Here is a 27,804-nt window from a genome sequence, read left to right on the forward strand (position 1 = left end):
CTTTGCTCTCAGAATGTGGAGCATGTGTGAAATTTAGGTTTGAGCACAGACAAATGGAAGCAGAGTTTCTTAAACCCTGAGAACAGGCCACCAACAGATTCTTGACTCGTGCTGATGACAAAAGGCCTGTGGGATTATGGGGACCATCTTTGGTTCTTTAGTGTGATGTATACTGAGCACTGGGTGGGTCAAGTGTGGAGAGACACCTAACACTTCCATGGGTTTTATGAACGATGGTTTTTCTTATTGTTTGAAAGGTCTAACTCTCCCCCTTTGGCTTGCCAACACATAGCTGCAAATATTTAAATGGGAAATGCTCTAAAATCACTCAAAATAAACTTTGGACACAGATTGAAATCTAATTTCATTAAGTATTTGGAAATTTAAAGTGTATTAAAAACATCATTAATTTGCTCTTAAAATGGCATTTAAAAAGGTAAATAGGGGCTGGAGAGATGGCCCAGCAGTTTAGAGCACTGGCTGCTCTTGCAGAGGAGCCTGGTTAGGTTTCACAGCACCTACCACAACTGTTTTGTAACTCTGGTTATAGACAATTTGACACCCTTTTCTGGCCTCCATGGGCACCAGGCATGTACATGGTGCACATACATACATGCAGGCAAAACATTCATACACATAAAATAAAATAAAATAAACAAATCATAACATTACAAAAATTGAAAACTGAGTGGCTAGAAGTCTCAGAGCATGTACTTAAGGTTATAGGACACATAGGCATAGCATCTCACACCCGAGAGTTTCAGCTGAATGCATTTCTGACAGGATGAAACCCGTCTTACCTGTGGCTTCCACCATTCCCTCCAGGATGACCACAATCTCCAGTTCCTCCTTAGGTAGTTGGGCTTTGGAGATCTCCCAGAAGGGACTCTGTTGGTTAATTTCATGGCTAATAATCAACGGCGACACCAGAAAGAGTCTGTCGTCCCCGGTGTAATACCCTACGTTGATATCTGTCTGGTTGAGGGGGATGAACTCCCCCTCTGAAGTCTGTTTGGACTTGATCAACTTGGCTCTGATGGAAGCCTCCACGATGTGGGAATTCCTCAGGTCACCTACCCGGAACATCAGGCATAGTTTCCCATCCCGCATGGAGATCACCGCATGAGTGGAAAAGACCAGGGTCTCTGCCCTCTTCTTGGGTTGGGATATTTTCACAAACATACATCCTACCATGAAGGCGTTGACAATGGACCCCAACACAGACTGGATTAAGAGGAGAATAATTCCCTCGGGGCACTTGTCCGTGATGACCCGGTAGCCATAACCAATGGTGGTTTCTGTCTCTATTGAGAATAAAAAAGCAGAGACAAATCCATTGAGGTTGGTAACACAGGGAGTCCAGGAGGGGTCCTCTATGTGGTCCATATCTCCCCGGATGTATGCAATTAGCCACCAGATCATCCCAAAGAAGAGCCATGTCACTGTGTAGACCATGACAAAGATTAACAGGTTGAATCTCCACTTTAGGTCCACGAGGGTGGTGAAGATATCCGTCAGGTATCGGTAGGTCTCCCTCACGTTGCCATGGTGGACGTTACACTTCCCATCCTTCCTCACATACCTCTGGATTTTCCTTTTGGTCCTGTCTCGGCTGATGTGCCTTGGCAGGTCGTCTCTGGCTTGCTTAGGCAACTTTGGCTGGTGAATGGCCACTGGGCTTTCCACATCCTGGTCCATGGAATCACCTTCCAGGACATTTGCTGGCAGTTTGAAGAAAAGAAAAGAGAGTCCAAATGAAATGCTGGTTTTTTTTTTTTTTTTTTAAAGCTAATGGAATCACACACTTAATCTATGGCAGGAAACTCAAATACCACTTTTGCACTTATGAACTAGGCTAACAGAGCCATTTTTACTCCGCTCCATCTGGACAAGTCCTCAGTTGACTTGCACTGCTGTGTGCTGAGATCTAGCATGCACAAGTCCTTTGTTACCCAGCACACCAGGATGAAGCTCTGTGCTGGGACCTCGGCTCCCTGCCAGGAGCTTCCACTGCCCCTGTTTCCATGGCAGGGTGTCGCCTGACTCTATCTGAGATGTTAAAGCATGGGGGAGAGAGACAGCAGGCTCCTTATAGAAGGCATCTTGGCATTCAGACATACTGGCTCTGTCACTCACCAGTATGAATGCCACATGCTTTTATGAACTAAACAGTGATGTTCCCAGACACATAGGTGAAGCCTGAACCTTCAGGATGACTGTCTTTAGGGACTGAAACTTCTGGTAGTTGTCAATTACTGTGGAAACACATCTCTGGGTATGTCTTTATGAATGTTTCCAGAAAGATTCAACTGAGAAGCAGAGATCTGCCCTGAATGTGGTCACCATTCTCAGGGACTGAGACCCACACTAAATGAAAAAGAGAAAGGGCAAGCAAGCAAGCATCAATGTTTGCCTCCCTGTTTTCTGAGGGGGAGTCAATGTCACCAGCCACCTCACACTCCTGCCACCATGCCTCCAAACTTTGAGCCAAAGAAAACTTCCATCCTGATGTTGCCTTCCTCAGCTGGTCTGTCACAGCAGAGAGAAAAGTTAAAATACAAGCCTTTGAGGAGATGATTACAGGTTGAGTGGGGCCTAATCTACCACAACCCATGTCTTTAGAAGATGAGACACGGGAACGCACATGAACATGTGGAAAGCTACATAGAGTGAAAGACACCACCTCAGAGAGAGAAGGAGGGGGGAGAGAGACACACATACACACACAGAGAAAGAGAGAAAGAGAGAAAGAGAGAGATTGAGATTGATTTCCAGAAACCAGCCCTGCTTGAACTTCCAGCCTCCAAAACAGAATGGTAAAACAAATCAATATCTACTGTCTATTACAGCAACTTGAACTGGCAAATATACTATTCACATCTTTCATTTCTCTGTTTGCAAAAATGTCCATTGGACCAACTCATAGGGTCATTACAAGGGAAAATGAAACCTCACAGGTGACATGGGCCAACATGCTATGTCATTAAACACCTTGTTGTAATAAACTGCTTCTTTATTACTCTTTATATTTAGGGTAAGAATTTTGAACCAGTTCTTTAAAGTACTGCTCAAATTTTAGGGCTTAAACACTTTCTTAAGAAGGGTGCATGCCTTATACTTTAATGGTTGATTCAATGCCAAGGTTAAAAAAGAAGCGTGGAGAAATGTTCTCTCTCTGTGTATTCACACATTTGGTTTGCTTTCTGCTTCAGCTTTGAGCATCTGTACCTTGGCATGTGGAGTTATTTCTTTCTGATGGCCTTTGTGAAGAATGTACCAGTTAGTAACGCATTAGGAAAGCTCTCTTAGTTGCCGAGTGCAAAGGGAATTTTAGAACGGGCTCTGCTATTAAATGCATAGAAACCGCTGTCTGCAATGACTTGTTTAGCCAGTGATTTCAGAGCTGCTGAAAGTTTTATGAGCAGTTTCTTTCCCCAGGCTTTCACTCTGGTCCTTCAGTTGAGCTAGGCATTTGCTCAGTGGTGGCTGAGTTTTCCTCTTGGTTCAAGGAGAAGTGAAGTCTAGGGAGAAACTATCACTTATTTAAATAAGAAAACAGTCAGGGCTGGGACTTGTGAGGTACTCTCTTAACTTATGAATCAGCCTTGCTTGTGGTTGGTGAGTCGACTTTAAAATCAATTACATGGATCTGTTTTTTGGTTTCTACCCAAGGAAGCACCCAATCTATAGAGCATACTGTGTAATTTGATAGCCTGTCCTATAGATCATCGGCCTCAATGAGCCTTCAATTTGTAAGCAAGAAAACTAGGGCCGGAATAGAGAAGTAGGGAGGGCTACAGGTGGGTGAGGTATGTGGGTGGAGGGCCCCGCCCCTGTCCCCTGCTACAGCCTTTATATAGGAGGATGCTTTTGGTCCTGGGTGGTTTCCCCTCAGCTCTCTTTGCTCAGCTTTCCTCAGTGGCCTTTAAATAGGATTCCATCTGGTTGACTACTGAGATCAAACTGTGGCAGTCAGGAAAGGCTTTGCAAGCTCACAGGGACCCCAGCAGGCCGGAAGCATACTGAGGTCTGGACCTCTGGCAGGCTGTGTGGTGCATGGCCACTCTGAACCTATTTCTCTGAGTCCTGAAGTGGAAGGAGAGGGTTTGTATGTTAGCTACCTCTCAACAGCCTTCTGGGTATTTATATTTTGATACAATGAAGGGGATCAGCCTCCTGTTGGAAGTTCTTTCCCCTAGTTTTTGATTTGGCAGCTCTGCTCCAACACCAGGTGTTCATCGTGAACTGAGGGGCCTCTCTGAGAGGCTGAGGAGTTGATGATGTGCTGAGATTGTCGGCTGACTCCTTGGGGTGAGGACCACATCCCCATCCTCTTTGCATTCCAGCTCAGAAGGATAGAGATCACACAGTAAGGTGACCAAAGAGAAACAAACTCTGCTCCTCAGATTTTACCTTTTGTTTTAATCATTTTTCTCATGGCTGTGACAAAACACCCCACAAAAGCAGCTCAAGAGAGGATGTTTTTTGTTTTTTGTTTTCTTTTTTGGCTCACGGTTTGAGTGTGCAGTTCATCATGGTGGAGGAAGGCATGGCAGCTGGAGCCCATGGCCTCTGATTGCACTGTCATCAGGAAGCAGAGAGGTGAGTGATTATGTTAGTTCCTTTCTTCCTTTTGTGGAGTCTCACATTAGCTGCTTTCTTGCTTTTATGACCCAAACCCATGAGATGGTGTTGCCCAGATTTAGAATGGTTGTTTTGTTAATCAATTCCAGAAATCCCAGAGGTTTGTCTTCTGACTGGTCCTAGGTTCTGTCAAGTTGAAAGGATCACTCGAACTGAAAGCTCAGTGTGCATTTTCTTCTGATCCTCTCACTGTGCTCTCAACACCTTTATCATAAACACTGGACCATAGAGTAGAGTGTCTACAAAGTGAGAACCCTGACGACTAGACCAAGCTCAAACACATGGGCTTTGAGAGAGCTAAAAAAACAACCAAACAAACAACACACAAAAACCATGACCAGCAAAGATAAGGAGCCACAGCTACTGAAGACCCCAATCCATCCAGTAGATTCAGTGGTTTGTGGTTGACTTAAAACCCATTCACTTTGGAGGTTTCACTTAGCCCCATTCATTTGATAGCACCTCAAGGATTAGATGACGTTGAGAGTCCCTGTGGTGTCTTCTCAGGAACTTTCAAAGCCCCATTAGACGCTGCAGATACCCAGTGGATAACTGAAGTGGGACAGGAGGCTTGAGTTCTCTATGACATCGTTCTGTGTGCTCTGACCAGACTCCACTGTGCCCTGTGCGCAGATGTGCTGATCCTTTGAGAAATGTCTTGGCTGAGGCTATAACTCAAGGCCCACCAAAAACAAGGCTAAGATGTTTGTGTGTCAGACATGTTAAATCACATCCATAGTTCATGTTAAATCACATCATAGTTCATAAGGACCACCAGTGGGTGCCTCACCCCCCAGGTCAAGGAAGGCTTCCTGTGTGGGCACTCTGGTCACTGCTGCTCAGTGCTGCCTCCTTCTGGCTTGAGTCAGACAGCGCCTGCTGAGGTCCCAATAAAGACACTCCGCCTTATTGGTCCTATGTGGCTTGGCTTCATTTCAATTTCTGTACACAGAGTCCTGCCATTCTGTCAAGGTGGCCTCAGTGATGGAGTCATGCCCCATCGACAGTGGAGTATGACTCTCAGGATCAAGGTTTTAAACAGTAGGCAAAGTCCCTTCTTAGATCTTTGCCTCTTCTATGTGTGTGTGGGGGGGGGGGGGGGGGGGGTAACAGAAGTCAAGAGGTGAAGGAACCTGGGTCCCAAACAGTGTGGGGACCTGCCTGTGGTGATATTTTATGTGTCCCCAATAAAGTTTATCTGAGGATCAGAGGAAGAAGCCAGCCACTATATTAAACATAGAAGTCAGGCAGTGGTAGCACACGCCTTTAATTCTATCACTTGGGATCTGTCTGGATCTCTGTGAGTTCAAGGCCACACTGGAAACAGAGACAGGCATGATGACACACGCCTTAAATTCCAGCACTAGTTAACTATAAGGTCTGGAGGTTTGTACAGACAGACAGGAAGGGACAGAGCTGGGCTGGAAGAGGAAGTGATGTAGTTGGGTGGAGAGGAAGTGAGGTGGCAGAATAGAAGTGAGGCATATAGGCATGAGTAGACAGGAAGTAGGTCTCTTTGGAAGCCGCAGAGTTGGTGAGGTGAGGTTAGCTGTGGCTTTTCCTATTCCTCTGATCTCTCAGATTTTAACCCCGATATCTGGCTCCAGGTTTTTATTTAATAAGACCTTTTAAGATTCGTGTTATACCTGCCATCTGTCTAGGAACAAGAAAAACCAGGGCTGTGACTGGCATTCTACATTTGCCTCTGTTGTCAAGTCCACCTCTGATTTTACAGCCAGAAATACGCAGTGCCTCTAAGAAGAGTTACCAGTCTGGAGAGTAGTTAAGAGAGAGACAGGAAGAAAGGCGAAGATGGAGTGTGTGTGTTTGTGCTTGTAAGAGTCAGTGTGTGGGTAACTGAATGCTGTGATTAGTGAGTCTAGATGCTTCAGTGACTTCAAAAACAAGCCAAGGGAACCAGGCCTCCCTGGAAGTGTGGTGAGAAGGTGGTCTTGGTGGTGCTCCTTCAATCGAGACAATAGGGGCTGACCACATTCATCATGGAATGATGAGGGATGGGCAGAACAGCACAGAGTTGAGAGAAAGAGAGCCCAAGAGGACAATACTGCAAGAGTAGAAGATCCTGGGGCACAGGAAGGGCAAGACCAGCCAGGAGAGCGCGGTATGGGGTGGACTAGGTGATGGGGCCAGGGACAGCGGGGCTTCATGACTGCATCTGTGGCGTCATGGGAATCATGTCCAGGGAGAAAGGACTATTGCAGCTGTTAGCTGTGAGCAGTTCCCACGAGTCCATGTGCAGATGTGTCTGGGGAGTCACAGAAGGAAATGCCATTGGGGTCACTTAACAGTTCTTTCTTGCAGTGCGCGTGTGAATTTGAGGGATGATCTGGATGACATTTCTAGAGCATTCCAAGATGTGTGGCAGTGCAAGCTGCAGAAGGATTGGGGAGCATTTCTTCTGCATCCTTGCACAGTCCGGGACGCAGGCAGTGTCTTAGGAGCTGTGGCGATCTGAATGAGAAGTGCCCTGTGGGGAACCTGTGTTGGAACACTTGGTTCCCGGTGTTGGTGCTGTCCGCGAAGGCGCTGGGGCCTTCAGGATGCGAGGTTTTGCTAGAGGAAGTACATGACTGGGGACAGGGTGGAGTTTGAGTTTGCGTATCTGGTTCACTTCCTCTTTTCTCTCTAGGCTTCCTATGAGGGGATGAAATATGATCATCTCCTTCCTGACTCTGCCAGCCTCTGTGTGTGTGTGTGTGTGTGTGTGTGTGTGTGTGTGTGTGTGTGTGTGTATCTTACAGTGAGTGTTGGGAGAGGATGGGCACACTGATCCCATCCAGTTGACTCAGTTTCAGTAGTTCAGACAGGGACCTCAGCCTGTGGACATGTGGGCTCCTTTTCTGTTGAGCATGCCTTGCTAGATGAAAAGATAGACGCCTCACAGAACGGGAGAGGATGTGTTCCAACCACACACTCCACAGGGCATTGGTAACTAGGAGATGTGAGGAACTCCTACAGCAGAGGCACCAGAGCTCTGGAGAGGGTTTTCTAAGGAAACTGCACCAATGGCCAATGAGCCCATGAACTATACTCAGCATTGCTAGGCATTAGGAAAATGCAAATCAAAACCATAATTAGATACCAATTCATACACATTACAAAGGCCATTATTAAAAAAAAGGAAGAAAATGGAAAATTACAAGTATTTATGAGCCTGGATACATTGCTGATAGGGATGGAAGAGCCTGCAGCCACCATGGATGGCAGTATGGCAGTTGCTCAGAAAGATAAACACAGTGGAGCTGGAGAGATGGCTCCGCAGAGGAGTGGCTGAGTCCGGGTTGGTGAAGGCTAGGGCAGAAGAGCCTCAGCAGGAAGCAGGGGGTACTGCAGTACGGGTGCTGGCCCAGCAAACAGCGTCCAGGGGTTTCATCCAGCACATGCTGGCGTCAGCAATGGCTTGCATGGACTGAGACCAGATTCTTCCTCCTTTATGTCACAGTGAGTTCTAGACAGATCAAGGGTTCAAATGAAAAATAGAAAACTACAGCTGTGCGTGCAGAATATGTTATTTTCCCAAGTAGCACCAGGAGCTGAGAAGGCCCCTTTAAAGCCATGCTAGGAATCCAGGAGCTTCATTAAAAGATGGATATTTTTGGCAACATAAAAATTTAAATGTCTGTTAAAAAATATAAGAGGACAAATCCAGAAAAACATCTACCAAGTGCAGTGTGCATGCTCCCACCTATGAAGGCACAGAGAGTCAGCCAGAAAAGTGGATAAGGTGCTTCTGAGAGAAGAAATACAGAGTCAGAAAGTGCAGGGCGTGCTGGTCAACCACAGTGAAGCAAAAGGAATGCAAATAACATTTAAAAAAGCAAACACGCGGGGCTGCTCTTCCAAAGGACCTGGGTTCAATTCCCAGCACCCACACGACAGTTTACAACTGTCTGTAGCTCCAGTTCCAGGGGATCTGGTATTCTCACACAGACATACATGCAGGCAAAAACCCAATGTACATAAAAAAATAAATCTCAAAAAAGCAAACAAACCAAGATCAACAGTAAATAAAGTATGTTAACCCAATGTTTGTCACCAACGTTCACTAAATGCACTGTTGCAGCTAGCATCAGTGGAGTATTATGTGGTTGTATCTAATGTTACCCATACATTGCAGTCTTCTAGGGTCCACAATTGGTCATCTTTCCAAGGTGGCTGATATTTAAAGTCCCAACCGCTGCCTCCCAGAATGCTGTTACTGTTTCTTGGTCTTGCTTTTCCATGGTTCTTTCCACTTCCAGCATGGGAGACATGACCCTCTGGCCTTGGCAACAAGACCTGGTCCATGCAGCAGGCCTGCAACACTATACCTGAATGAGGGGGCATGTGTTCACTGACCTAGCCAACAGTCCATGTTGCAGTGCTGAGCAAAAAAGCAGAATCCGAAGTGTGAGCCCACTTTGCATTGGCTGCCTTCTTACAATAGCTTGTGTGTGTTTGTGAATGTGTGTTGTATGTACATAGAAAAACGTTCTCCAAAATATGAATTTTGATCCATTTCTGAGCTGTAAGTTTGTGTGGGTGTTTTTACTTTCTCTTTCAATTTTTCTATATTTAGATCTTTCCTTTAATATGTTTCACTTAAAAATATCAGTGGGAAACATCGTGTTTGCTCTGATTTTATTGTCTCAAACATGTCTTGTATAAGATACCAAGACAGCTCATTGGACTTGGCAATTGGGACTCACTGGTGTGGGCTGAACAGTGTCTTCCCCACATTTATGCCCGCTCTATACCTGGAAATGTGATCTTGCTCACTAAAGGGTCTTTGGGGGAATTAATTAGCTTAAGGGACAAGCAGAGGTTGTATTGGGTCAGGTCAGAACCTACACCCGATTCGACACCTCATGAAGGGTGGAACACACCAGGCGTACAGAGCTGGTCACTTGATAAGAAGGTGGAGAGCGATCAGACTGATGTTGCTACAAGCTGATACTAAGAACATCCGACCCCTCCTTTCAGCTTGCAAACAGAATAGGGTTCTGCTTATACCTTGACTTTGAACTCTGGCCCCCAGGACTCTGGGTTTCTGTGTCTTTAGATGTCTCAGTTCATGGCACTTTTGTTGTGGGCTTCCCAGAAAGCCAACACAAGGAGGTGTCTATGGAGTGGGAGGTCTGAGCCAGGCCGTAGTGGGTTACAGAGTGGGTGGTTTGAGGCAAGGAGGGGCAGTGAAGATGGTGTAAGGAGAGGCAGAGAAAGCTGGAGGGAGCTGGTCAGAGGAGGGACTTGTGTGTGTAAGCATGAGCTTGTGCCCTGAGTGTCATGAATGGGAGATGCCTGGGTATATTCACCAGCTGAGACAGAGCCTAAGGGGAGAGCTGGCATTCGGGAGGGGGTTGGTTGGTAGAAGAGGTAGGTGATTGGTAGATATTAAAATCAAACAGTGCCACAGCACACAGGAAAGCTAGGCAGGAGTGAGGAGTGAGTGTCTGCCAGATAGGCAGGGATGGCCAGAGATGTGGGACAGTGGGACACTGGAAACATTTCCCTCAGGCCTTGTATCTTAAAGGAACCTCATGTTGGCTGTGTAGAGAGTGAATTTCATGGCCTGCCTAGCCACACACTGGGTCACAGCAGCATTGTCTGATCACAGTACCCCAAGGTGGAGTTTATCTACAGGTGAGTGGACCTAGTGAGTCTGGTTCAGCACACAGTGGAATGCCATTCAGTCTTCAGGAGGAGGGACATTCTGACACATGGACGAGCCTTTGGGATGTTATGCAAACTCAGGGAAGTTAGTTAGAAGAGGACAAATATGAATGAGTCCATCACACCAGACATAGTCCCTAGCAACATTCACTTCAGAGATGGAGAGCAGCACGGCAGATGTTGGGTTGGGGCTAGGGAGCTGTTGTCTCAATGAGGACAGAGGTTCTGTTTGGGAAAAAGGAAAAGTTCAGGAGATGGTGGCATAGTGTGAATGACCTTGAGAGGTTCCCTTAGAAATGGTGAACGTGGGGCTGGAGAGATGGCTCAGCCAACAAAGAGTTTGCCATGGAAGTTCAGGACCCCATGGTTAGATCCCTGACAGTCCTCTGTAAGACAAAACAAAACTGGGGGTGGTGGTGCCTGCCTGTAAGCCCAGCTCTCAGCACCAGGGAGGCAGAGACAGGGTGATCTCTTTGGCCAGTGGCCTAGCTGAGTCAGTGATTTCCAGGTTCACGGAGCCTCAAGTTGTAAGGTGGAGAGCGATCTAGAGGACACCTGGCTATGCCCTTTGGTGTCCATGTGACCTGTGGACACATTGCGTGCACACCTGCACACACCTGGCCATGCCCTTTGGTGTCCACATGGCCTGTGGACACATTGCATGCACACCTGCACACACCTGGCCGTGCCCTTTGGTGTCCATGTAACCCGTGGACACATTGCATGCACACCTGCACACACACACACACACACACACACACACACACACACATAGGAATGTGCTCATGCACAAAAATGGTCACGATGGTAAGTTCTGTATTGTACAAGAATAACTGTGCTAACAAAAATGAAACAAACAAAAACAAATAGAGAAAACAAGCATCACTCGTGAGGTGTGTTTCTGTCTCACTCTAGGGAAGGATTGTAAAGAACCGTGACACCAAAGAGGGTAAAGGAGACTTGTTCCCTTTACACACTTCCTGATTTCTAACCAGGTCCTGATGTTCCTGGGCAGATAGTAAATGTTTGTAGTGTAAAGGAGATGCAGAGAGGGAGAGAGACGTGCCCCCCTCCTTGACCCAGACATCCAGGGAAAGGTGGCTACTCTGAGCTGTGTTTGCAGGCACCAGCTCCTTCTCAGATGCTGCTCTCCCCTGGGCGCCCTTATCTGGAATCTCACCCTGCAGGGTCTGGTGACAATGCTTGTCCCTTGTCCTTTATGTCTGATGTGTGAAGGTGAAATGGCTTTCTAGAGTGTTCTGCGCCTTGAGCTTAAGTGACCTCTGCAGACGATTGCAATCAGAAGTCTAGACAGATGCTGAAGCTTAAAGTCACAGGTGTGTGTGAGGAAAGAAGTCTGTCTCTGCAGCGGGGACTTGTGACAGCCGCTAAGGGACAGAGGAGCCTGTTAGAAACTTAGCTTGGGGGTCCCGTGATGCAAATGTAAATTTAGAATGCCTAGTACCCCGTTATAAGGTTAAAACACTCATATTGGCTTTACAAAGTGCGTAATGTCATTGCCTGGAGAAGATCAATGACAGCTCATCTTGGGCTGGATACCGGAGATGGATACCCGGGGATCTCTCTCTGAATGTCACCTCCGAAATCAGACTTCATTAAGAACCATTGGGAGCCTTGTGGGATCATATGTTCAGTTGCTCAAGTTGTCATTGCCTGGTGGAGGGGAACCAGAAGACCCAACCCAGTGTTTACTTTGTCAGTCAAGCTATTGGCCCTGTCACGGAGTCACAGGCCCCAATCCGCTCAGAGGAAGGACACCTTTGGTCACTTTCATCATGGCTTGGGAAGAGCTAGCAGCTTTTCTAGTGAGACGGGATAGCAGAGAAAACTTTCCCTTCTTTCTCTGTTATCCAGCATGCAGGAAGTGAGGCTCCAGGCAATCAGGATGTGAGTTTCCTGGGATCCAGTGTGTCATGGCTACCTTCCTGTGCTTTCAGAAGTGGTGGCTGCTTCAGGCTTGTTCTCTCTCTGGGGACCGTGGTGTTGGTAGCTTTCCTCCTAAAGCAAGAAGGCCAGCCTAGCTGAATCAGTCTCTGTCTCTGTCTGTCTGTCTGTCTGTCTGTCTGTCTGTCTCTCTCTCTCTCTCTCTGTGTGTGTGTGTGTGTGTGTGTGTGTGTGTGTGTGTGTGTGTGTGTGTGTGTGTGTGTGTGTGTGTATGTGTTGCTCTCTGACCTGGGACCCACAACCTTTCAGAAGAGATGGGGTGTCCACCTGCTGGGCTGCTGGAAGAATTAAATGGTACCGTGTATATGTGTGTGTGGTGGGGCACAGGCTAGCATCCAGGCTGACCTGCAGGGAATCCTGTTCACCAGCTGTGTGTGTCTGCTCAGCCCACTTCTACCTCTGAGTCTCTGACATGGGACTTTCTCTGGCTCACTCCTGAAGTGCCGGCACCCGGGGCAAAGGTAGATTAGACTTCCATTGGGGACATCTGGGTACATAGTGAGTTCCAGGCCAGTGTGGGTTGTATGTAAGACCCTGTCTCAAAAGACAAAACAAAACAAAACAAAAGTCCTACACTGAGGAGTGACCGTGAATGGACCAGCAAATACAGACTTGAGCACACGGTGGCGATTGCTCCTGAATCTGTGTCCCAGGAGGGACGCCGTTTGTAAGTAGAATAGTCACTATTTTTATAAATTCAACATTGCCCTGGAAATTGTGTGAAATCCAGAAACAGTCTGAGACACAGATGGGAAGGACCCATCTGGAAGCTCGGAGTGGGGCCTGGTGACACAGAACTTGGGCAGAGTCCCGTGTGGTCGCATTCCACACGTGGATGAGAGCCCACGGATGTTCTAACACATGGCTCGAGGCATTGATGAAGACTTCACAAAGGACGTGGGAAGTGACTGGCCTTGAGGAGGGAAAGAGAAAGCCGACCTTGACCACACGTCTGAGCCACGTCAGGTACTGGATGGGCCCAGGAAACGATAACACACCTTACATGTGAGGAGGGAGGCATGGAGGAGTCTGTGTTTGCTTGAGCTGACACCGAAGTCTGGTGGAGACCAGAGGCAGATCTGAGGTCATGTGGCCTCATTCTGCAGTGCGAATTCTTTCCCCTCTGACATTGAAGATAGGTGAGAGGAAGTGCGTTTGTACATGTGTGCATATGTGAGTGTGTATGTGAGAATGTGTGCATATGTGAGTGCATGTGTGAGAATGTGTGCGTATCTGAGTGTATGTGTGAGAATGTGTGCATATCTGAGTGTGTGAGAATGTGTGCATATCTGAGTGTATGTGTGAGAATGTGTGCATATGTGAGTGTATGTGTGAGAATGTGTGCATATCTGAGTGTATGTGTGAGAATGTGTGCGTATCTGAGTGTATGTGTGAGAATGTGTGCGTATCTGAGTGTATGTGTGAGAATGTGTGCATATGTGAGTGTATGTGTGAGAATGTGTGCATATCTGAGTGTATGTGTGAGAATGTGTGCATATGTGAGTGTATGTGTGAGAATGTGTGCATATGTGAGTGTATGTGTGAGAATGTGTGCATATCTGAGTGTATGTGTGAGAATGTGTGCATATGTGAGTGTGTATGTGTGAGAATGTGTGCATATGTGAGTGTGTATGTGTGAGAATGTGTGCATATGTGAGTGTGTATGTGTGAGAATGTGTGCATATGTGAGTGTGTATGTGTGAGAATGTGTGCATATGTGAGTGTGTATGTGTGAGAATGTGTGCATATCTGAGTGTATGTGTGAGAATGTGTGCATATCTGAGTGTGTGAGAATGTGTGCATATCTGAGTGTATGTGTGAGAATGTGTGCATATCTGAGTGTATGTGTGAGAATGTGTGCATATGTGAGTGTATGTGTGAGAATGTGTGCATATGTGAGTGTATGTGTGAGAATGTGTGCATATGTGAGTGTGTGTGTGAGAATGTGTGCATATGTGAGTGTATGTGTGAGAATGTGTGCATATGTGAGTGTATGTGTGAGAATGTGTGCATATGTGAGTGTATGTGTGAGAATGTGTGCATATGTGAGTGTATGTGTGAGAATGTGTGCATACCTGAGTGTATGTGTGAGAATGTGGGCATACCTGAGTGTATGTGTGAGAATGTGTGCATACCTGAGTGTATATATCTATCTATATATATATGTTTGAGAATGTATATATATGTGAGGGTTTATGTGTGAGAATATGTGCATACCTGAGTGTATATATCTATATATATATGATTGAGAATGTATATTTATGTGTGAGAATGTTAGCATATGTGAGTATATGTATGTGCATGTATATGTATATATGCATATGTATATATGTGCATGAATTATATATGTCTGAGAATGTTAGAATTATGTGAGTGTACATGTGTGCATGTATGTGTACATGTACATATATATATATATGCCTATGTGTATGTGAGTATATGAGAATGTTATCGTATGTGAGTATATATGTATATATACATATATGTGCCCATGTATATGAATATATGTATTTGTGAGTGTAAGTGTGTGCATACATACATACTCATGTGTCTGTACAATGAGAATAATCTTGATTTTTTACTGTATTATGAAGTGAGGGACCCTGAACTTGGCAGCTTTATGAGTTTCTTGGGTTTATTCTAATCCTTGATATGCCTGTGTGGAGGGTGGTGCCATGGATTTGAGCTAGGTCTGGTCCCCAGCTCAGGGCCACACAGCTGGAACTAGCCTAGTCAGGGTGCGCACATCCAAGTGCAGGTGTGCTTCCAGAAATGTGAAGGACCCGCGTGTGGAGAGGGACAAGGGCTGCCCGGAGGTGAATGGGAAGGGATGTTCGGGGCTGAGCACATACCGGAGATGCACAGAGGCTCAGGTTGAGCAAGAGGGGATGGAGAAAGAGGAGGATTGGTCCTGAGAAGGATGGGGTGCCGGGGTCCAGGACAGAGTCGGGGTTGCATCTGACCCAGGGAAACCCTCAAGGCCTGCACAGGACAGTCAGGGAAGGACGGCGACGCCCGTGATGCTTCAGCAGACTTTTTGCTGTTAGCAGAGGAAGCTGGCGGAGTGGCAGCGGCGGACAGTGAACCCTGTCCTGAGCTGACTTTCCAAGGGATGAGGTGATGATGGCGATGGAGTGTTTCTACCGCACAGCGAGGTCTCCAGAGACCGGGACGAAGTGCCGTGGAGGTCAAAGTTGCTCTCAGAGAACAGCCCCTCCCTGTCCCCAGAAGGGGCTGCAGGCCCTCACCAAGATGGAGACAGCCGGTCCATCCTGCGTCTTTCCATTGGTGGACCGAGGCCGTGCACTCTGCACAGACACAGTGTGATGGGATGCTCTGGCATGAACGTGAACCATTTCCCACAGGCTCATGTGCTGGAACACTTGGATCCATCCCTGCTGATGGTGCTTTTCTGGAAGGTTGTGGAACCTTTAGGCCGTGGAGCCCTCACTGGAGGAAGTGACTTTCTGGGGACAGGTCTTGAGTCTGGCCTTGCTTCCTGTCGGCTCTGCTTCCTGACTACTCATGTGACATGTGAGCTGCTCCATCCACCCTCTGCCGTACACTCCTTCCCCGATGGATGGACTGCATCTCCTCCACCGAGGGCCACCATAGTCCTTCCTACTTCTCAGCAGTTTGGTCACAGTGGCAAGAGAAGCTTCAGCAGGGCAATGAGAGTGGAGAAAATGCTTCTTGGGAGCCGCTGCTCCCTAACCCAGGCTCTAGAATCCTGGGATGATAACCCTTCCAAGCAGGGCTGGAGGGGGGGGGGGAGCAAATGGAGACGATTGTAGAACACCTTGTCTCTCCATGGCTGAGGTGGGTATGTGGCGCTACCTTGTCAGTTTTCTGCAGCAAGACTGGTTTAGGCTTGGTCCAGTCACACCAAACCTTGGATTCTCAACCCGGAGACCAACCACAGCAGTTAGTCAGAATTCCATTTCAGACAAAGGCCCCTCTTCCCACAGACCCCACTCAGCTGAGCAAGTGGAAAATTGGATTTCGTCTCCTCTGCTGTTCCCCTTCTGCTAATGACAGGACCTGGGTTTCAGAGAGGGAAGAAAGGGCCCTGGGCCACTCATTCAGAGCAGCTGCTGTGTAATGGAGGATTCTAGAAAGCTGTGCTCAGGACTGTGCATCTGTGCATGCCTCTGCCTGTGACGGCCCAGAGAAGAGAGCCAGGCATACAGTGGAGTTCAGAGGTAGCTTCCCTGTTCTAATGAAATGTGCTTAATTCTACAAGAAATTCATTCTGTCCCAGCGTGTCCTCTATCATTGTACCATGCCCAGATCAAGTGTCCATACTTTTGAACAGATTAAAGTTGACCTCCTTCACTGTGAAGGACTGAATCCCCTGAAGGTATTTCTATATACTCACATGAATCCCTACATCAGTGAAGCAGAATTACTTTTGCTTCGATGTGGTTTGAATTCCAGAGGACAGTTGCTTGGAATGCAAAAGGCCTAGTGTTTTACACTCCATTAAATCCCTGTTGCTCTGGAAGTCTCTGCTGTGGGTGTGCCAGGGTCTCTCCAAGTGAAAGATGTCTGCAGCAATCTGTATATGTTTATTTTAACTCTCAGGAACTGTCACATCCTCTGCCTGGGGTGAGCAGAGATGAAATGTGTGGATGGAACACTTTGGGGCTGAGAACTCATTCACATTGTCACTGGGTACTGATCTTGGTCTAACTTCTCTGCATCTAGTATCCCTCTTCCAGTGACTGTTAATGGGTGGCCTACCCAAGTGGCTTCTCCTTTGAATAAGATTCTCTGCAGTGGATACTTGATGCATTTCTGGAGAGCCTAAGTAACATCTTCCTGTGTTTGGTATTGGGAATGGGAGTTGGGCCTTCGCATATGCTACACAAGCTCTCTCCGCTTGGCCTCACCTCTAACCCTTTCTTTCACTTTGGAAAATTTGAGACAGGGTGTCGCTAAGCTGCCTGGACTGTTCTTGAGTTCATTCTGTAGCCCCAGGCTGACCTCACACTTCTGGGCCTCTTGGTCTATGTCTTCCTGAGGAGCTGAATTACAGGCCTGAGTTACCGGGCACGGCTCGCGTTTCATTTTCTCTATAAAGCAAATGCAATGTCTTGAGTGATGTCCTCAGCAGTGCTGGGAACCATCCAATGGTGTCTCATGGGCCCTGTGTGTGACAGAGGAGAGGCCCTTGCCCTCCAAGGGTAGGGCTTCCACGGGGCCTTTCATTCATTCACTGGCTCAGTCCCCTGGGTAATGCTGTAAATCCCAGCAGGACTGTCTCTGTCTCTTTCTCGGCCTGTAGTCTGCCAGGAGCCAACAGGGTCAGAGGATATTTAATCTCCCAGCTTCATCCTCAACGGCCTCTCGCACGTGCATTCTTCATTTCCTGGGTTACTGTGCTGTGCACTGCACACACAAGTGCATCAGGCATCCACAAACACACATGTACACACACAAAATAGGAAGTGGTGAGAGCCCCTCTTTGGGGTGGTTTGAGAGGTCCCACTGGAGTGAACCGAGGCTGCCGCAGGTCTGTGGGAGTGGGAAGCTGTGTGGCCTCAGAAGGGAATGTAGAATGGAGCCTGCTCCAAGAGTTTTCTAGAGGAGCAGGCGAGACGGGAGGGATCCTCCGATGCCATGGAAACCTTGCCCACTCCAGAAAGTGAACTAACTAGAGGGCGGGGCTAGGGAACGGCCAGGGGGAAGGCCCCAGTGGGGACAGTTCAAGCTCTCAGCTCTCCAAATTCCCCATTTAACAGTCTGCTGTCACAGGCTTGGCCACACTCAGTTCTACACTGCACTAGATCAAATCCTAGAAGCGGAGGTGGATGGAGCCTGTTTATCTGAGCACTGTTGAGGGGTAGGGAGGGAAGGAGAAGGGAAACAGGGAATTAGGAAATGCTGCCTGCTCTGTCTCCCTATTTGCAGAGTTCTAAAACATGTCAGTGTAAGAGGTGTGCTGAGAAATCCTGCTTATGTGTGATGCTTGACTTGTTTCCCCAGCATCCCCCAAGCTCTTTGGAGCGTAGGAAAACCCGTGCACATCTCTGGGTTTGATGGATCTTGAAGCGAGTGATGGGGAACTGGAGGTGGTCAGCATCCTCATTTGGTCTCCGTCACCGTTCAGTTAAATGCCCGCCCAGCCTGCACTTCTCCCCCTCTGACCCAGCCCAAAGCTGTCAGCCTGTGCCTCACTGTCAGTGCTCCCCCCCCTCTTCCTGGGTGCACACTGCCCCCCCCCCCCATCTCAGCAGAGGAGACGTGACTCAGTCAACCAGCAATGAACAAAAGCAAGAGTGGCATATTATCCCAACAGTGGGAGAGTCTCTGACACAAATGGGAGGTTGGTAGACTTTGTTAGACTCCAAAATAGACTTGGAAGGAGAATCGAGGCCGCCCAAGGCACGGATCTCCCACAGACTCTTGGTATTGTTACCTCCTCACCTTTTGGCAACTCCTCCCAGCTTGAAAATGGCACAGTTCTGCCTCCAGGGCAGCAGCAACCCCCAAGTCAGCATTCCTGGCCTTGACCCTTTCAGAGCTTCGATCCACCACCTTCCTTCTCCCTGAGTGTCTTGGTTTAGGTGAACCATGATTCCTCAGTGAGGGATTATGATTGCAGAGCCAGCCTGGCCCCTGTTCATGGTGGATGCAAGTCGCAGACTCTTTCTAGAGAGCAATGTGAGTGGGCTGGGAGAGGTGCTCAGAACCTGTGATTTTGGTGAACACCAGAGCTGAGAGAGAACGGAGGGAACCTGCTGTGAGTGAGGCCCACATAAGCCCACTGTGGGCGAAGCCAACTTCTAAAGCAGTGGGGGGCTGCTGGTGCTGGAGCTGGGTTTAGTCAGGAAGGACCTGGAAGTCTCCAGCTGTGGGGATCCCTGTCTTTTGCAGCCTGACCATGTCTCCGGGAAACTAAATGCCCAGTGCAGTGGAGATGGGAAATGGGGCCTTTGGGAGTTGTTCAGGCCCTGAGAGTTCAGCCTCATGGTGGGATTAACACCGTCACTAATGGGTTTGGTGAAGGATTTCACTTCCTCTCTTCTCATCCCAGCTGCCCCTTCTGCCATGTAAACATGCCCCCTGGGGGATGTAGCACGGAGGAGAGCAGGCTTGGAAGTAGAGTCTGGGCCCTCACCAGATACTGAATGTGGCACTCTGACCGTGGAGCCTCAGTTTTTCATCTCTATGAAAAGCAAATTTCTTCACCAGGAAACCAGGTTAGGAATTTTGTGACAGTGGCACAATGGGCCATCCATTCATTTTACCATTCATTCTTGTATCTCCCAGGCCTCCCGTGTTTGGGTTTTCTAAATGATCTCCTGGCTGCCTCCCCATTCACCAGTAAATCATGAGGAGCACCACACAGGGTCTATGGCAAAGAACAGCATAAGGGGTTATTTCAAAATTGAAGAATTGGTGTGGCGCTCTGCCTGTACCATTTTGGCTCCATAACTTGTACAGGCAGCTACCATTTGCCAGGCCCTGTGACTGGTCTTGAGCACACAGACACTAAGGGAATACAAGTAAATCTGTGTTGGCGAAACTAAATGTGTTTTCATGGCCAGGGCCTGATCTGAGATCAGAGGTGGCATGCAGTGGGTATGGGAGGCTGGTTGAGGTACTGTCTTAGGATAGGAAGTGGCAGTTCCACACACATGTGAGTTCCTTTCAGGGTGAAGAGAATGCTCCAGAACCTGAAATGGTGATGGTCACACAGTACACAGATACAGTATCTAATGCCATTGAAATATGGATGTCAGAACAGTGCCTTTTGTGGTGTGCAGATTTTCCTTAAAATACAGCTTTGGGGGTTGAAGACCTGGCCCAAGAGTTAACAGTGCTTATTTCTCTTGCAGAGGACCTTAGCTTAGTTCCCAGCACCCATGCTGGAAAGCTCACACTTTCCTGTTCCAGGAGTTCCAACACCCTCTTTTGGTACCTCAAGGCACCTGCACCCATGTGGTGTGCATAAACTCACACAGGCACATGCATATACACATAGAAATATTGCATTGGTTTTAAACTCAGCGTCTCTGGAATGCCATGCTTTCCCACCCGCCAACACCTGAGGATCCAAACAGTGGGCTCAGGCAGCTGGGATAAAGCATGTTGGTCGCTTGCCCAGGGCCACTCCTATATGGGGAGGTGGAAGGGTGACCTCCATCTCAGCCTGGCTACTGCCCTGTGGCCCATGCACGAGACTAGGCTAGCATACCTAGCGGGACATCAACAACAGGAGACTTGGATAAACACCTCTGAGTGCCAAGGGCCCCTGGCACTTCACAGTCACCCGTCCAGAGGCACGGTTAAGTTGCCACATGGGGCTGCTGCCGTTGGCAGGTGACACTGTTCCTCTGAGATTAGTCTCCATACCGATGACTTCACCGGACAGCGGGACTTTCCCTGTCATGGCTGTGTTCCTTCCCTGTGCTGACTGCTGCACCGGCCGTGGGGAGCTGCAGTTTCCTTGGACAGCACAGCTTGTTCCCTCCCTGCAGGTCTTGCTGTGCATCCTCACCAGAGCCCCATTCCATTTCATCTCTCACTTGCGCTTAGAATGGCCCTCAGTGAACCAATTGGTGCCTATCATTTGTTTGCTCCTGGAGGTGGCTCCTATTCCAGTCTGACACTGGAAGATTTGCGTGTTTCTTTTTCTCCCAGTGTACAAGGTGTTCCTCTTGAAAAAGTAAGAGCTTCTGGTTCTTTAGCCACCAAGCTATGCACCCTGCCTCTTCACAGGAAAATGAAGAACCAAAACAAAAAACTCCCCAAACAAACAAAAACCCCTGCCCTGTGGCTCCAGTGCTCCTGCCTGGGTACCCAGAACCATCTGGTCCTGTGTTTTCAAAATTAACATTTTAAGCCAACTGCAAGGGTCTGTGGCTGAGATGTCCTTCTCACTGTAGCCATTGTAGGGAGAAGGCTGAGCTGGGGCTTCAGTGTGAGGAGCTTCCCCTATGAGGGTGTGCTGGACCAGCTCAGCCATTCCCAGAGACTTGGGAGGAGAAATCATTCCAGGGCTGTCGTTTCAGGTTCTTTCAAGGGATGTGCCCATTCAGTATTCGGATCAGGGAGGCTGTGGGTCGTTCGAGTCCCTGCTCCTGGAGAAGCCCTGGTGTGACTCTCATGCCCGCTTGGCTTTCTGTCTCCTGAGGCTGACGTGACTAGCCTGTGGGTGGCAAGCAGCTTTGGGTCCCTGCCGGAGGCAGGCTTGCTGCAATGCAGTCTGGCCTTCGTGTACTTGGGATAAGATCTCTTCTAAAATCCCATTTCTCCTCGATTCTGCTCTCCTCCCCCAGGGACCCTGGCATGTCTTGCTCGCTGCTCCCAGCTTCCCACTCAATCACACTTCCCATGTGGCTCTCCAGCAGAGGCTTGTTTGATTTCTTTAAAGTTTCTTGATAGAGTTCCCAGCACAAGTACACACACCAGGGCCATCACACATGCTCTTTTGGAAGGAAGGCTACTGTGCTCCTGTCTGCATCCTGCCCGGGCCGTGGACTTGACATCTGTCACAGACACACCCTTGAAATGTCACTCTCAGCTTGCTAAACCTCTGATCTGTAACATAAATTTAGAAATGTGGGTGATTCCAGCCTGAATTCTGACATCCTTATTTCCACACTTCTCAAAAACACGTTGAAGGAAATGCTCTTTCAGGTAAGTTCTCTCCTGGGACAGGAGAGGTTTGTCTGTGTGCAGGTGTTTAGTGGACCCAGCTCCGACTTGGTGCTGTTGAACGCATGGAAAGGCGTGCTGGAGTAAGAGCTGGCTAGCTCTTCTTCAGCATGGACTCTAATAGCTTCTTGATACATCCAAAGCACAAACTTCTCTTTATCTGCAACTTCTTCCACAGAGGGGCTGAAGGTAAAGGTTGTCTGGGAGGAAAAAGGTCAGCGGTTTGGAGAGAACTCTGTGGAAGTCACCAGAGGGCAGGGAAGTGTTTTCTGCCATCTTGTGAACTCACCAGAATGGCAGCCACCAGCCGTGAGTGTCTACTGAGCACCTGAAATGAGTCTGGTCTTGACTGAGATGTGCAGGCAGCCTCACCATGCATGGGTGTGGTGATATTTTATTTGTGCTCTAATAAATAAAACTTATCTGGGGAATCAGAGAACAGAACAGCCACTAGAATAGACATAGAGGCCAGAAAATGGTGGTACACATGCCTTTAATCCTATCACTTGGGAGGCAGAGATCCATCTGGATCTCTGTGAGTTCAAGGCCACACTGGGAATGGAGCCAGGCATGGTGGCACACACCTTTAATCCCGGCACTTGAGGTCTCATGCCTTTGCTTGGGAAGGACACAAGCTTTTAATCCCAGGAAGTGATGGCAGGAAGCAGGAAGGTATTTAAATGAGGATGAGGAACAAAAGGCTTTTAAGCAGCAGTTCAGCAGAGACACTTTTGGATGAAGACTCAGAGGCTTTCAGTCTGAGGAAACAAGATTGGCTGAGGAGTTGGCAAGGTGAGGTTGGCTGTGGTATGTTGTGTTTCTCTGATCTTTCAGCATTCACCTCAATATCTGGCTCTGGGTTTTCTATTATTAAGACCATTTTAGGATTCATTTTACACATGGGTCTTGAACATGGGATTCAAGAGTGATACATGATTACATGTTAAACAAATGATGCTCTGGCTTTATCTTGTTAGACAATACACCATGTACTGTTTTCATATTTAATATCTTTTTAGAGATTTAAAAAAGTTTAAATTGTGTGCACGAACGTGTGTGTTGTGCATATCTGAGAGTGGGCTTGTGCATGTGTGTACTGGTGTCCTTGGAGGAGGCAGATATGCTGGATACCTCAGGGCAGGAGAGACAGGAGAGTACGAGCTGCTGAGGATCAAACTCAGGTCCTCTGCAAGAGCAGTATGTGCTCTTAATCCCCATGCCATCTCTCCAGCCCACATTCAATTCCTCTAGGTATGCATACTAGAGAATTTGATACACGTGAGGCTGACCTCATGGCTGCAGCACCGGGGCTCTGACAGGCCACCAGGATTCAGTCAGGTCCACTGCTGGTGTTTTGGAGATAGAATGGATGCAAATGGGGATCAAGTTTCTGGCTTATGTTGAAGAAAAACCATGTAAATGTGAGCAGTGCATTTCAAACAATGCCTTTCTCCTCTCAGTCTCCTGCCCTAAGTCCCTGGACCGTGAATTTGATTTTAGTCTTTTTCTAATCTAATCCAAGAAGTCAGGCCTCACATAGTGTCATCTGTCAGCACCCACCCTCTTCGATCTGAAAGAAATAAAGTGAGGGACTGAGGAGATGGCTGAGCAGGCAAATGCACTTGCTGTGCAAATCTGATGACCCGAGTTCAAGTCCCAGAACCCCCACAAAAAGCCAGAAGTGGTGAGGCCATCTATAAGTCAGCACTCCTATGGTGAGATAGGAGGCCGAGACATGAGTGTGGGCTGCAAGCTCATTGGCTAGCTAGCCTGGAGAACACAGCACAGCAGAAACAAGAGAGACCTTGTCACAAGGGTGTGGAAGGAGAGAACTGACTCCTGAAAGTTGTGACCTCCACATGTGTGTTGTTGCACTCACATGCCTACATTCACACACATCTTTACACACACATGTGTAATGAATAAATAAAACCAACTTAAAACAACAACAACAACACTTTGTGTTGTTTTCAGCCCATCTGTGGTTAGCTCAGCCCTGTTGCTTGGGGGATGAGCCAGCACAGAACATAAGCACAGGATGTCAAGGTAAGCACAAGTGCTATAAGAAGCTGGCTATCATGTAGCCCAGTAGAAGAGCAAGAGGAAAACCCAGATTCCTGTCTTCAAGGACGTGCTCCTGATGACCTACAGCCTGTCCTAGGTCTAACTTTTTAACAGTGCCAAGCTACTGAACACTGAACACACGGCCTCTTGAGGGGGCCATTCTAGGATTATAGAGGATACAAGACCTCAATAGCCGCTCTGGTTGTTCCTCTCAGGACATGTGACTAACTCTCCATGACTTCCTTTCCTCTGTGCTGCCTTGGACGCTGCCGTCTCAGGTTTGTCCTAAACCCATGTCCCTTCTCATCCTACATGAGGTGATTCCCACATCCAGCCCTGCAGCTTTGCTATTTTCTTCTAATTTCTTTACTGCCAAACTGGCTGACTTATAAGCCGTCATCTGGCTTTCCAGGAAGAACCTCAAAATTTTAAAGATGGTTCTCACTATTGCCATGCTGTCTGTGCCTCCCAGCATCCTTTACACAGTCTCTGCTCCTCCTGGGAATGACCTTTATGGGCACATCTGGCTCCTCTTCTCTTGTCTTCCTATTGGGTTTGGCTCATGGGAGGTACAGGTAGGGAACTCTGGAGCAGGAGGAGAATGGGGCATTCCTCTTAGGACTTCAGCTGAATTGAAATGGGCTCAGTTCTTCTCCCCATGACCAGGTCCCATCCGGATACTCCTCTTGTATGGATCTGTTTCCTCCTCTGATTCCTTTTGATTCAGAGATGTGATGGGTCCAGCTGTGCCAGCCACAGGGTACTAGTTTGTAAGTCCCAGATTGCTTTCTGTTTCTGTGATGAACACTACAGTCAGAGGTAACTTGTGGAGGAAAGGGTTTATTTGCTTCTTACAGCTTACAGCCCATCATCAAGGAAGCCAATACAGGAACTCAAGCAGGAGGCATGGAGAGATGCTGCTTACTGGACCGTTCTTCCTAGGTAGCTCAATTTTCCTTCTTATACAACCTAGGACCACCTGCCTATGACTGTCCATGCCCACGGTAGCTTGGGCTTCCTCACAGCAATCAGGAAAATGTCCCACAGACTTGCCTACAGGTTACTCTGATGGAGGCCATTCCTCAGCTGAGGTTCACTCTTCCCAAAGGATTCCAGCTCGTGTCAAGTTGACAAAACTACCTAGCATGCTGTCCCTGGCTGCTCTCCCTTGGCCTTACCCACACTGCCAGAGACTCTCTTTTCTAATCACTCCCTGTTTCTATCTGTGTCTGCAAAGCTCTGGGTCCAGGCTCTTCTACTTTGCATGTCCCCCTGCATAACTGTGGGTGGTACCAGCTCAGAAGCCAACAGCATCTTCGCTACTTCTGCTTTGCCCCAACTGTGAATACACTGACTCTCATGGCTTTCTCCTCCTAAATGCTTTTCCCTTGCGGTCTCTTTAACCAAACTGTTTGGGTTGTGGAGACAAATGAAAAACAAAACCCAACTGTATAAGTTGTTACTGTAATAGAATACCTAAAGCTGAATGCTTAAAAAGGAAAGAGGCTTCCTCATTCCAGTTATGATGATCCAAGAGCGTGGTACCAGCACCACTGTGGCTCTGGTGAGGACTTCATAGCAGATGAAACCATGGTGGGGATACATGGCAAGACAGAAAGCCACAGCTGGTGGGGGGAGATCTACTTGTTTACACTCATCTTAGGAAAGCTCACCAGATTCCTCTAATAATGACATCAATTACTTTTGGACTGGCTGAAAGGCTGTATACCCTGAAAGGCTCCTGTGTTGGAGGCTTGGATTCCAGTGGGGCAGTGTGTAGAGCTAGGGCTTTGGGGAAAGCAATTGGATCACTAGGGTTCTGGCTTCACCAGTGGATCAATCCCCTGAAGGGCTCAAAATTTGTTGCACTGTTGGAGAGTGGTCAAAAGTAGGACATGGGACCAAAGAAATTAAGTTTAGTAGGGGTATGCTCTGGAAAGATGAGCCTCCTTTCTCTCTCTCCTCCTCCTTTTCTTTCTGATCTCCTCTTCCTCCTCCTCCTCCTCCTCTTCCTCTTCCTCCTTACTCACCTTTCTCTTCTCTTCTTTATCTCCCACCTTCATGGGACATTTTGTCCAGAAATAAGTCAGCTGGTTGGTCATAAGCTGAAACCTCTAAGACTGTAAACCAGCGCTTCTCAACCTTCCTAATGCTGCAGCATTTTAATATAGCTCCTCATGGTGTGGTGACCCCACAGTCATAAAATGATTATTATTTTTAAATTGTTACATTTTTTGTGCATTGGTATTTTGCCATGGGTGTCGGATCCCCTGGAACTGGAGTTACAGACAGCTGTGAGCTGCCATGTGGTTGCTGGGAATTGAACCTGGGTCCCCTGGAAGAGCAGCCAGCGTTCCTAACCTCTGAGCCATCCCTCCAACCCCCATAAAAATTATTTCATTGCCACTTCCTGACTGTAATTTTGCTCCTGTTATGAATCATAATGTAAACATCTGATATGCAGGATATAGATGATGCCTGTGAAAGGGTTGTTCAACCCCCAAAGGGGTTGTGACCCACAGGTTGAGAACCACTGCTGTAAACAAACATGAATACCTCTTCCCTTAAGCTGTTTCATTAGATAGTTTGTTACAGTGACAAAAATATTACTAATACTGGTGCCCATATCCTACCCCCTGAAATCTGTGGCTATGTGACACTATGCAAAGGGGAATAGAGACTGCAAGTGACGCCAAGGCTGCCAGTCAGGAAGATTCTGGGTCGTGGGGTGCCCAACGTCATCACCAGGGTACTGATAAGCGGAGTACAGAGACAGATGAAGGAGTGAGGGAAAGGGGGAGAAAAAGCAGGGGGAGAAAGGCATCAGAGCCGTGAGCTGAGGATGTGGGAGCTTCTGAAAGATGAGTCGCTGGTGTCTTAATTCCTTTTCTATCACTGAGATAAAACACCATGACCAAGGCACCTCAGACAAAGGAGGGTTTATTTGGCCTACAGTTCCAGAAGGCTAAGGGTCCGTGATAGCAGAATGAAGGCTTGGCTTCAGAAGCAGGGAGCTGAGGGCTTATATTTGGAAGCACAAAGCAGAGAGAGGAAACTTGACACAGTGTGAGAGTCTTTAAATTCTCGAAGCCAGCCCTCAGTGACATACGTCCTCAACAGGGGCATACCTCCTGAGCCTCCCCAACCATGTAATAAATTAGAGACCAGGTGCTCAAATGCTGAGACAATGGGGGGGCCTCTCCACAACTGGGCAGTCCGTTGTGGCCTGGGACCCTGCAGAGGTAACGCAGTCCTGCTGAAAGCTCGGAGTTAGCCCGGTGAGCCCAAGCTAGAGTTAAAGCCACACAATAGCTAGATGACACTGTGTTATTTGCTGAGTTTATGTAACTCATCCTGCCAACATTAGGGCATTGGCATAGGTGTTATGGGGATTCCTTGAGGAAAGGTCACAGGGTTGAGACCTTGGGAGATGTGGTGAGGGTCTCAGTGGCTTCTGTGGGTGCAGAGGAGGGAACATGTATCCACAGTCTAGTGCATTCAAATGGATCGTGTAGACTTAGGAGGGAAGACCACGTCTAGAAGCCTCTTCCTACAACCTATGGAGTGGAGTGGGCCCTTGGGCCATTTGTCCAACCTGAAGGAGAGAGGGTGTCTCTCAGTAGTGGCCGATGTAAAACAGCGCCCCAAACCTGGACAGCAGGTGCTCAGAGCCAGTTAATTGGATCTGGGACAATTAAGGGTTGTGATGGATTTTACACCTGTGGATGGTGAGTGGGTTCCCAGCTGCTCGGCTCATTCAAGTTTTCCTAAAAGAAATGCTAATTACTACAA

General features: G+C 47.9%; 1 protein-coding gene across 2 annotated transcripts in view; it reads right to left on the bottom strand.

The window, feature by feature from the left end:
- Positions 1–27,804, bottom strand: part of Kcnj6 (potassium inwardly rectifying channel subfamily J member 6) — a 187,227-nt gene that overhangs the window by 79,634 nt on the left and 79,789 nt on the right. For both annotated transcript variants that reach the window (XM_036203567.1, XM_036203566.1), the window contains exon 2: positions 801–1,721. In XM_036203567.1, coding sequence (XP_036059460.1) covers positions 801–1,721 — 921 coding nt within the window. The remainder of the gene's footprint in view (positions 1–800; positions 1,722–27,804) is intronic.

The sequence above is a fragment of the Onychomys torridus genome, chromosome 12 (genome assembly GCF_903995425.1).
Source record: "Onychomys torridus chromosome 12, mOncTor1.1, whole genome shotgun sequence".
In the NCBI taxonomy this organism is placed as follows: Eukaryota; Metazoa; Chordata; class Mammalia; order Rodentia; family Cricetidae; genus Onychomys; species Onychomys torridus.